Source organism: Callorhinchus milii, unplaced genomic scaffold, assembly GCF_018977255.1.
Source record: "Callorhinchus milii isolate IMCB2004 unplaced genomic scaffold, IMCB_Cmil_1.0 Scaffold2, whole genome shotgun sequence".
In the NCBI taxonomy this organism is placed as follows: domain Eukaryota; kingdom Metazoa; phylum Chordata; class Chondrichthyes; order Chimaeriformes; family Callorhinchidae; genus Callorhinchus; species Callorhinchus milii.
This window is the reverse complement of record NW_024704743.1, coordinates 66,767,906-66,779,940: the sequence shown is the minus strand read 5'-3', so window position 1 is coordinate 66,779,940 and position 12,035 is coordinate 66,767,906. Positions and strand designations below refer to the sequence as shown.

The 12,035-nt window shown below is 40.4% G+C and overlaps 1 protein-coding gene across 1 annotated transcript in view; it reads left to right on the top strand.

Annotated features, from left to right (window-relative positions):
* Positions 1-10,816, top strand: part of LOC103187009 (maternal DNA replication licensing factor mcm6-like) — a 31,255-nt gene extending 20,439 nt beyond the window's left edge. The window contains 7 exon segments of the mRNA XM_042332076.1: positions 537-665; positions 1,401-1,476; positions 1,479-1,561; positions 2,589-2,731; positions 4,236-4,360; positions 7,120-7,259; positions 10,514-10,816. Of these exon segments, the coding sequence (XP_042188010.1) occupies positions 537-665; positions 1,401-1,476; positions 1,479-1,561; positions 2,589-2,731; positions 4,236-4,360; positions 7,120-7,259; positions 10,514-10,639 (822 nt within the window). The 3' untranslated portion in view covers positions 10,640-10,816.
* The last annotated feature ends 1,219 nt before the right edge of the window (positions 10,817-12,035 follow it).

The following is a 12,035-nucleotide window of genomic DNA, read 5'->3' as shown; positions in this document are numbered from 1 at the left end:
GAGGAGTTTGGAAATGTGCATACAATAGCGGAAAACAAAAGAAAATGACGGTCAGTTACAGGAAGGCAGAGATTTAATGTAAAGACTAAAAGAGCAAAGTGAGAGGCTGGGAGATTATTTTGCACAGAGGTGTGTTAGGACATGGAATCTCTTGGTTAGTATGTGGTTGAGACACAATCCTTATTAGCTTTTTAAGAGGGAATTAGATAAATTTCTAAAAATGTGAAATACCAAAGGATATGGGAAAGAGGCAGAATAACGGGACTAAATGTAAAGTTCTTTCAGAGCCATGACAGACCCAATGGCGTCATCTGTAAATTTCTACAGTTCAAACTTGACATTTGTTTAGACTTTCTGGTTGTGGCACTGGAGCTAGGATGGGAGAAAGCACTAAGTTCCCTGAGATCTTGTCAATGTCACCAAGGAAAGTACATCTTCACAACTGATTTTGTCCCAACACTTTAGCAAATAACTTTCCCATTTGAAATGGCTGCATGTGAATGTTCCATAATGTGACCAATTGGCTGGTTCTGCAGGTTACAGATTATGCCATTGCCAGACGAATTGTCGACCTTCATTCAAGGTGCGAGGAATCTGTTAATCGAATCTATTCGGTAGAGGACATTAACCGATATTTATTATTTGCTCGGCAGTTTCAACCAAAGGTATTTTTTCTCTTCCAGTGGCTTGTTTAATGAAAATAACAGTTTTACATTAGAACACCAATTCAAACACCAATTTGATATAGGTGGAGGATTGTGATCTGATGATGTTGGTATATGCATTGCACTTAGTGACCATTTAATATTTAACACATCAACTGGTTCCTGTGGCACTTGTATGGAAATCTCTCCCCCACCCCCTTCCTTTATCAATGCATTTGTTTATTAAGATGCTATTCCCTCTCACTGGCAGTCCAGATTCACTAAGCCAGAGGCAACTGAAATTATCCTAATGTTACAGGAGCTAGTTTCTGTAAGTAATTTTTAACTTGTACATAAGGTATTAAGAGGAGCAATCTTAAAGATAATTTCCACTGCTTGCTAAAACTGTAACATGCAACCTCTAAGGTTGGAAGATTTTTTTCATTCAGAGGGTATTTGTCACAAGTCACTATTAAGTCTGAGTTCACAATATGCAAAAGATAATCGAAGAAAAATTTGAAAAGAAGAAAGAATATAACTGAGTGCAGAGAAAGACTGGGCAATTGGCATTAGTGTAGTTAGCTGCAGTAAAGGAGCTAGCACCAACCTGAGCTCAATGGGTTAACTGGCTCCCAATAGTTGCTATGATTGTTTAAGTGCTCCAGGATGCCACCCACATGAAGGGCACTATATAAATGTGAGTTGTTGTGTTTCTACATGTTGCCAAGTAAATGAACATCTTCTGATCTGTTTCAGATAATGAAAGAGGCCGAGGAGTTCATTGTGGAAAAGTACAGACTCCTCAGACAGCGTGATGCTTCTGAAATAAGCAAATCAGCTGGCGTATTACTGTTCGTCAACTGGAGAGCCTGATCCGATTATCTGAAGCTATGGCCCGTATGCACTGTATGGATGAGGTAATGTAATGACTGCCGCACCTTTGCTCACACACTATAATAAATTGGTACAATTACACAAGGACCTTATTTTTGTTTGGGTAAAGGGCACGGTGGATGATGGAAGGGAAAGCCTTTGTAGGGTGCCCAGATATGTGAATTTAACTTGTTCTATCCAGAACTCAAATTGAAATCAATATTTTTAGTTTATTATCTGTTCCCATATATTTACCATTCTCTTCTATTTTTCCACTCCTCAACCATTTACGTAAATCATAAGATACCAGTCTTGCAAATATACCTCTGCTAGCCAGACAAATGGGGGAGGTGGGAGGAAGGTATCCGGTCCAGCAAGCTGGAATTTCCAGCTAAGTGTAATTACAATGCCGGGACCGACATTATAATTGTTTGAAACCTGCGAGCAGAAGATGGTGAATGAGCTGTCCTGCCAAGTTCAGCTGCAAAATATACAGTCACTACACTACATTTCCTGTGAAATTCTTTGAGACTTCCTCCTGATGTGACAGGTGCTGTATCGAATGCAAGGATTATTATTAAATGCAAATGTAAGGATTACGAAAATTCTATGAAGCACTTTGAAATGTCTGAATGTGATGAGACAAATGCATGTCCCAAATATGTCAAAAATGTGATATGATATGCAACACCCAAATAGCAATTGCTATCCAATTTGCAAATATTGTATTCTAACCCCCCCCATGTAACTTGTAAAAGCTGACATGCAAATTCATTTTAGTACAAAGGATCAAGGTGATAGTGTGTCTGGTATAAAGGACATATCTCAATCTTTGGAGGTGTCCTGCATTGTTTTTGGATGTACTGTTGGATTTGGTTTTGCCACTAATCACAAATGCTTTATGTTGGTGCTTATTTTGCTCTGAGATGTTTTTTTGTGCATGAAGGGCACTGTAGAAATGCAAGTTGTCAATGTCGTTGTTGGTATTGGAAATCAATCGAAGTACCCAGAACGATATAACTCGGTCCTGATGATGTAGACTGAGTTTTGTATTGCTGTATTTGTTTACAGGTCCAACCAAAACATGTGAAGGAGGCATTTCGGTTGCTGAACAAGTCAATTATTCGTGTGGAGACGCCAGACATCAACTTTGACCAGGAAGAGGGTAATGACCAAAATGGTGCAAATTTACCTCTAAACAGAGGATCTTTTATGTAATGCACATTAATTAGAAACAAGTTTTTTTGACAATCGTTTTCTCTGATTTTCAACCTAATTTGTTATAAACTTGCGCTGAAACAGTAAATGCATATTCAAACAGAATCTCTGCTCTATGCTGAGGTCACTCGTGGGTATTGCATTTGGTTTCAATGGCCAGAAAAAGTATAACTTGGCTAGAGCTCGAACTCCCTCCTGAAAGAGTGAATGTCCAAGTATTTTATTTGGAGAGCAGGACTGATCTTGGTTGAGATGCTTCCCATGGATAAATAATATACAGTAAACTCCTGATAACTTGTCCCTCCAAAGGAAAAGGGCTCAATGAGATGTTATCTGGAGTGGTGAGTTAGACATGTGTATAAATACATAAATAAATGCAGGTGGGATATTGACGGCATGATAATTTAATTGGTAGTGACAAGTTAAGCCAGGGTTGAGTTATCAGGAGTCTACCTTATTGACATTCAATAGCAATTTCATTTTGATGAATATCATAATTCTGCTCAATTCTGTCATCGCCTGATGTCTATACATCAGGCGATAATCAGGATTCAATGGATGGAGTGCTTTCTGATTCTCTTCTCTCCCTCCCCCTCCACCATTGCTGAGGCTAATTCTAGTTCCTCAGTTAAGATAAGCTATAAGCATGGTCCAACTGGCAGCCCACGGGCCGATTTCATCTGCCCCCCCCACCCCACCTCCATTTTATCTGGCCCACTGCTCTTTCCATAACCCGTAAATGTTATGTTTCTTGAAGGGAAACGCAAAAATATTGCTTATGCAGCCTGTGGACGGTTCTCAAATAGGGCATTCAGCCCTCAGCAGACAAAAGGCTGGACTACCCTGAGCTAACTTATCACAGTCTAGAGATAAGAACTCAGGCCATCCTGATCTGTAGGATTCAGTTACATACTAGGCAATGGGTTTACAAATGTAAATTGAGCAATGAGGTTAAAATGTTATCATTAAAATAATTAAAAAGAAGTTAAATTGAGATTCTGTCTGCCTTTACAGGTGAATGTTAAAGGTCCCATTACACTATTTGTACACAATTCCTCAGATATCTGTTGCACAAATTGATTCCTGCGTTCATCTGCAAAATACAGTTGCCACACTTTTGATACTTTGCAAAGCGCTTTGAGACTTGTGATGTTGTAAGCACTATATCAAATGGAAATATTATTATTAGTGTTCAATTTCTATAACTGACTTTAAGTCTTGGGAATGAAGCCATTCAGCCCCTTGAACCTGTTCGACTAATTTATTAGATGGTGAGTGATCTTCTAATCCCATTTCCCTGTCTTCTTCATAAAACTACCCTTAATATCTTCACTTCTCTCTTTTAAACATCCAAATTGCTTCTGCCTCTAGCGAAGTACATTCTCATAGGAACTCTGGCTTGGCATTGCAGGAATTGTTTTGTAATTTTAGTTGACGTGCCTTTCTTTTCTTTTCAGCTGATGTAAATGGTTTGGCTGGGGAGGACCATGCTGTGAACAGTGAAGTTATGGAGGTAGACCAGGACACTCTGAGGTCTGAAATGCAGCCTGCTCTAAAGATGTCATTCACGGAATACAAGAAGATCTCTAACCTGTTAGTTCTACACCTGCAAAAGGTAGAAGAAGGTAATTTTTTGTGTACGTGGGTTTCTTCAATTAGTCAATACTTGCGTATGGGCGCTTGGCTGTGGAGGTCCAAGATCCTACCCAATGTGAAGGGTGCTATATAAATGTAAGTTGATTCTTGGTTATGAAGAGATTGATTAGGGTTGGCTTCAGCTATTCTGCCAATGCTTTCCGGAACTCTGTCCAGGAGTCTCTCTGATGGCTCCCTCCCATCTTTTCAAGCACCTCTCAACCCCTGCATCTTTCTGGCCCCCTTCTGCTGGTACCTGGAATAGCCAACTAACAGGAACTTGGCTATTATACGTAGATCCTGGAGAACTTGCCGGTCTCCATGACCCAGTTCCAATTTTTAGCTAAAAAACTTTCTTTCTAACTACAAATTTGAATTGCCACGTGTCAAAACTCCAAAATCAGAACAAGATATTTCAACCAGGGCCCACCATTACACCTGTGATCCAACTTCAGAAAGCTGAAATTTGTAGAGATTTCCATACTGTTACATGCAGTGTAATCTCTATGCCATGGTTATCATGTCATCATAAATAATATCCGCCAGACAGCCTCATCCTCCTGCGTGTTGTCACCCACCACCAGCCCCTCTCCGTCCCCCTCACCCTCTCCATCAGCAGGACCTACCACAACCCCCATCCTACATTCCTTCCACCCCATCTCTCCTTTCTCCCTCTCATCCACCATCATTTTGATGAAATCCACCACCTGGTTCGAGTCCTAACTCACAAACCGCAGCAATATATATCTGCCTGTCAGATCTCAGGGGTTGGATGAGCGCGAATTTCCTTCAGCTGAACATTGACAAGACGGAAGCCATACTCTTTGGCTCTCGTCAACATCTTCAATCGCACGGTTTTCATCTTCTCCATCTACCCGACCTGTCCCTAAAACTCTCTGAACCCATACGCAACCCAGGTGTTGGGTTCGACCCCCAATTATCCTTCCTCCCCCACATCCAGTCCCTCACCAGCACCGCTTTCTTCCACCTCCGACGCATCACTCGTCTCCGCCAATATCTCACCCCAAAAGCCGCCAAACCCTGGTCCCTGGTCTTTGTCACCTCTCGGCTGGACTATTGAAATGCCCTCCTCGCCGGTCTCCCCTCCAATACCATTCATAAAATCCAGGTCATCCAGAATTCTGCCGCCCGCAATCTTACCCACACCAAACTCCCCTCCCCAGTTACCCCAGTCCTTGCCAGACTGCACTGGCTGCCTGTCCCAGAGAGAATCGATTTCAAGATCCTCGCTCTTGTTTTCAAATCCCTCCACTCCTCTGCACCCCCCTACCTCTCTGACCTCCTCTCTTCTCACAATAGTGCCCGTTGCCTTCGCTCCACCGGGTCTGGCCTCCTCCTTGTCCCCCGAGTCCTCCGCTCCACCATCGGCTGCCGTGCCACCAGCCACTACGCCCCGTCCTGCCCCCTCTCTTCCTACTTTCAGGTCTCGGCTAAAGATCTTTCTTTTCGACCGCGCCTTTGGTCACCTTCCTCCCCCTCCCCCTGGCTCGGCCCCGGGATCCATTATTATGAAGCGCTCTGAGATACCGTCCGGCGTGGAGGGCACTATATAATCCAAGTTGTTGTTGTTGGAAAACAATCTGCACACATGACTCTGTAAGACACTATTATTTTGTTTGAAATCAAAGGAGTTTCACAACACTGCCATTATGGCATCCAAACTGCACTTGGCTGCTGTATGCTATTCCATTTGCCTATAATCATGGTTTACTTTGAAACCTAGAATGTGCAGCACAAAATGTGGCAACTCATTCCATTACACCTATGCTGGGAAAAAGGGGTGGGATCAGCTTGTCCTCTGCAATTAACTTGCTTAATCTCAATTCTCTGCTCTCCTCTTTCGCTTTTACATTACTTTTCTTCAAATGTTTATCTAATTTTCTTTTAACTAGTCTGCATTGAGTGTGATGTAAATTACCATACATAGCCTTCATTAGCTGTTCAACAACGCTCAAATATGGCAATTAAACAGTCATCAAATTAGCAACTTACTAACTGCAGCACATGTGGCCAAGATACTTAACTCATAATAACGGTACTCCAATACATTTGTCACAATTCTCCTGACAATAAGGATGCAGCATCAAGGTGTACTTAACGTACATTACACAGAATGCATTAAAATTACTCTTTAATGGAATACAAAACATTCCTGCCTCTGAAGTTTTATTTTTTTCCGTTGAATAATTTTATCTCCAGGTTTACTGGTTAAGGATATGCCTATGCCAGCTGTCAGCCTGGCTTAGTGGTAGCACTCTCGCCTCTGAGTCAGAAAGTTGTGGGTTCAAGGCCCACGTTAGGGCTTAGAATCACATAGTCCAAGCTGACATTCCAATGCAGTGCTGGGGTGTGTTTCTTTGTCGGAAGTGTCGTCTTTCAAATGAGACATTAAGCCAAGGTCCCATCTGCCTGTTCAGGTGGGTTTTGAAAGATCCCATGGCACTGTTTGAAAAGAGATGGGAGTTTCTCCCATTGTCCTGGCCAACAATCCCCCAAATAAAAAAAATATCTTCACTCATGACTGTTCGTGGGACATTGCTATGTGCAATTTGGCTGCCCCGTTTTACTGTGAAGCGCTTTGAAACCCTCGACTGCATGATAAGGTGCTATACCAAATGCAAGGACTTTTATAATGAATTTCAGTATCTAGTAATGTAGGACCACATCTGAAAAGCTGTGTCTCCCATAGTCCTTTTGCAACTGTATTCTGATCTGTGTGTGTTTGCAGTGGAAGGAGATGAGGCTTTTCGGAAAAGCGACTTGGTAAATTGGTACCTGAAGGAAATGGAGAGTGAGATTGAAACCGAGGCTCAACTAATTCTAAAAAAGACTATGATTGAAAAAGTTATTCACCGACTAAGTCACTGTGTGAGTATGTTTATTATACAAATCACTTTATTATCTGGCATAGGTTTGAGGTGGTGAGTAACTCTACTGCAGTCTCTATGGGCAAATCCCAGTGCATTGAGAACTTTAATTAATAGATCAGCATCTACTATTTTTGTTTAGTTTTTTTTAAATCCAATAATAAAAATTTACAAGATCATAAGAGAGGTTTGGATGAAGAAAGTTTGTCTTGACCAATTTGGATCTCATCCTTGCAGAATATTTACTATTATCTTTCCAATACAGCATCAAGGTGCTAACTTAAACCAGCCTTCCTGATACTTTATTTTACCTGTTAGGTGCTCTCTGTGTTACGAATACCCTTTGTGTAAATAAATATTTTCTATAGTCTATCCTAAAATAAATCTTCACAGATACAAATCAGTGCTCTCTTGCCCAGCTGCCTTGGTGTAGCTGCAATCTTGTTTGTAAACATCAATAAATATAGTTATGCATTTATTTGGGTGTGTGGGTGAATGGGGCCCTAGCTCTTGCTTATTTACTTTTCTGTAGCAGAAGCATGAATAGAAATGTCAGATTCATTGTAACTACTCAGTAACTACTTTTGTTCTTCAGTTTTGTTGTGATGTATTTTGTCTGGTTAGCTGAGTTGCAGTCAACTGGAAGTATTTTGTTCAACTAAGGGTAGTGTTGCAGCAGAGATTTATGACATAACGATGATGGCTTGCGGATGAAAGACTGTGGAAAGATACCAGTGGACCACAGGGTGTGTATGTGTGTTGCTTGTGATGTGACTTAAATCTACTGTAAAACCCAAGTAAATCTTCTGAGTGCGATGCCTGTAATTGAAGAATGACGGTGCAATTTTTCTATGAGGAGAAAATTTAAGTATTTTAGAATGCTTGATTTTTCAAAGAAATAATTCAGGTTGCATCAATAATTTTTTAAAAAAGAAGTAATTTGAAAAACGGAATTGGAAAGTTTATTAGTGAGGCTGGAGAAAAGCATCAATTTTCTGTTTTTATTTGTGCTGGAGAATTGAATGTTTTTCTCTTCTTCCCTTCACCTGCTTTTCTCAATGTGGCCATTTTTGAACATGTTTATGTGATAATGATGATTAATTTGTAAATTGCTTTGGTGATAACTTTTTGCTAAAAATCAAGCTGGTGGAATTCACTCTCTTTTCTCATTTTTGCTTATTGGGCTCTAGTATGTGGTGGTTTCTAATAGAATGCTTTGAATAAGGACACTAAAAATATGTTTGTAAGATGACAAGATAAGTTTGAATGAAGAAGATCCTTTGGCCACTTTGAACTTAGCCTTCCAGTGTACTCACCTTACTGTCCTATCATAGCTTGAAGCTATATTTTAAATGAGTGCAACAATCTGGCCTCACGACCCTTCCTGGTAACTTGTTCCAGTCATTAAATGCCCTTTGGGTAAAGAAATACTTTCTGGTATCTGTTCTGAAATTACCTTTTGCAACTCTGAACTTTTGTTCTTGGAGTATCTGAGACTATTATTCTGAGTTTTCAACCCCAATTAAAATCTTATATAAATATAACAACAAATTGCATTTATATAGCATCTTTCTTGTCAGGAGTATGTCCTGGTGTGAAATTCTTTATTGAAGTTTTATCTGAGATGCCTCTTTTCAAGACTAACTTGTCTAAACGTTGCACCAACTCACAAAGACATTGCTGTGATGAGCTACCTTCCTGAGATGGGTTTCCAGGAGTGAATATAGTGTACTTGTGGACCAGAAGTCCAACTCAGATTATTTATAAACAAATCCTGTTAGAAATTTCTGCTCATCAGACCCCCATTGAACTTTAATTCTGCTTTGAGTTTTTTATCTTCCCATTTCCATAGGACTTAACATAGGTGAAAAAGTGTGTTCATGTGGGTTGGCTAAGAAAGAAAGCTTGCAAAAATTATAGTCTGATTGCATGATACTTTGCACAACTCCATTTATAGTGCAAGTGTATCGTGCACCAATGGAGATGGGAACATAGCAGAATTAAAGCTAAAGTTTGAGCCTCAGAACACTGTCAGCCTGGCTCAGTTGGTAGCACTCTCGCCTGAGTTAGAAGGTTGAGCGTTCCCAAGCCCTTATGGAGTTCGTAGTCTAAGCTGATACTCCAATGCAGTGCTGGGGTGTGCTGCATTGTTGGTGCTGCCTTTGGATGAGACATTAACCTGAGGTCCCATTTGCTGGCTTTTTTAATATGCCGTGTTGTAAGGCAGGGGCTGATGTTTAAACACAATTACTGCATTATAACTGGGCCCGACTGCAAGTTTGTTGCACTTGAGAAGCCTTCCTCCCCCCTCCAACCCCATTATGTTTCAGTCCAGAGAGGGGAATATTTTTGCCTCAGATACTGGTAAGTGAAAGCAACATTTTGTTTGATCTTTTTATATGCCACCAGAAAAAGGAGTAATTCGAGCCACATGTTTCTTGGCTTGGCCTTGGATAGATTGAGCTAGCTCCTACTTGAATATCAATTTCAAAGGACTTATGCAACTTTGTCACATTGCCAACCACGGAGCACAATCTTTCAGTGTTACTTCATGAGATACTTATTAAACATTAAGCAGGCACCTATGAAACAACAATAACATCCTAACTGTCCAGCGCCTTGGGACGTCCTCCTGATGTGAAAGGCGCTATACAAATGTAGTTGGTTACTGTTGAAGTGGAAGGTCTACACGTGAAATCTGAAAGGGCGCAAGCGGAGGGAATGAGGCAGGGAGTTCCAGAGTTTCAGGGCATAGTGATTGAAAGCCTATTAAAATTGTCACTGTAAACCTATTAATTCTGTGAAACTCTTGAAAGGAGCACTTGAATATCACAATTGTATGTCTAATTCCCAATTCTCTTCCCCCCCCCCACCCCCCAGTCTTGAAGCTACATTGCATTTGGCAACTGTGATTACCTTCATTGTCAGTATTCTTTATCTATTCGTTAACATCTTCTCTTTTAGTAGCTGTGGAGGAACCACTCGCTACAGAAAATGCTTTTTCTGTACAGCTAGTAAGGGTACTTTAATTAAGATTGTTGAAAATGAATGTGGTGAGTGATTATTTGCTTCTTGTAATATATTTTCTTCAAAGGCAATTTCTGCAGCGAAAGAAGAATCAAATATCCTGAAAATATCCTTCAGATCATTTTGAAATGAGTAATGATTGTTCCACCAAGTTTGTACGTGTTCAAATGAAATCCAAACTTGCGACATGTTGGATGGTGAAATGATTGTGGTTTTCTTGCTTTTTAGGACCATGTTCTGATTGAGTTGAAAATGTCTGGGCTGAAGAGGCTAAAGGCTGGCGAAGGTGATGATGTCATTGAAGAAGATGATCCCTTCTTAGTAGTTAATCCAAACTATGTGCTTGATCTTTAGCAGATATTACATTTCCAAAATAAATTATAAATGATTATTGTTGCAGTTTACATTCAAATTAAAATGCCTGTAACACTACTAATTATATCTATGCAAGTGCTATTATAACTGAAGGAAACAAGTATTGCAGTGGTACTGCATCAATTGTCTAGTTGGTGTGAAGTGTTGTATTGCAGAAAATAAAGGTCTGAATTGCTTTGCAATATTTTATTCATTATTGTATTATTAATGAGATCGTCACTGGTAGAAAATTGTAAGCTAGATTGCTTTGAGCTCCCACCCTCACCCAAAGTACCCATTTAGCACTATAAACACATTTTGACATGAAAAGCACAATATAAATGCAAATTGTATTGTATATGTTGCTCATGACTCAAGAGTCCGATTTCAAAACTTTGCGCTGGAATGCTGAAATTTCAACTGATTGAAGAGTTAGTAACACGGGCACACGTTAAATTTAATCGCAAAAAAAACATAAGAAAAGTTAGAATTTTTTTTCTGCTGATTGGAAGTCTAGATACACTACATCATATGGTTTCCAACAGTTAATCTGGATTGTCGCCTCCTCAAAATTCTATGAGATTGATCAGGCAACACCTACCCTTTCCGAATACATGTTGATTGTCAATTATTAGATTTTCGCTCGCCCCACTATTAGCGGGTGTCCTTCTGCTACTCTGCCCCCACCCTCTGGAACTCCATCCTGCAGTCCCTCCGCCTCACCCCCTTCCTTGCTTCCTTCAAGACCCGTCTCAAGATCTTCCTCTTTGACCGTGCTTTCGATCTCCCTGCTTTCCCCCCTCTCCTGCCCTCCACTCTCCCTGACCCCCAGCTCGAGTCTGAAACTCTGTCCAGTGCTTTGGGACATCCTCCTGACGTAATTTTTTTTAATAATAGTTCCTTTCTGCTGATTGACTCCTTCATGGTTCAAATATGACATTTTCTTGCACAGACTGTTGTTGAGTCTATAGATTATGTGTGTTCAGTGTGTTCTGTGAAGCGCTTTGGGACGTCCTCCCGACGTGAAAAGCGCTATATCAAATGCAAGGATTATTATTATTATTATTATTTATTATTATTATTTTAAAGTGGAATGAGATAGATTAATTTTATTAAAAAAAAATTAGAGTACAGGGAGCAAACAGGAGAGCCGTGCAGACTTGAATGGCATAATCGAAAGGAAAGAAGTTCAATGTGGCTTCGGATCAAGGTGGGACCATTGATGGGCCAGCATTCAGCCATTCTTGCCTCTCCTCTCTGGTATTCCATCCCGAGCTCCCTCTGCCTCTATCTTTAAAGTCGGCCTTAATTGTACCTTTTTGTAATAATCACTTAAAAAAAATTATTTGGTCACTCAATCCAAGATTGTTTGTGGGATACTGCCGTGCGCAATTGG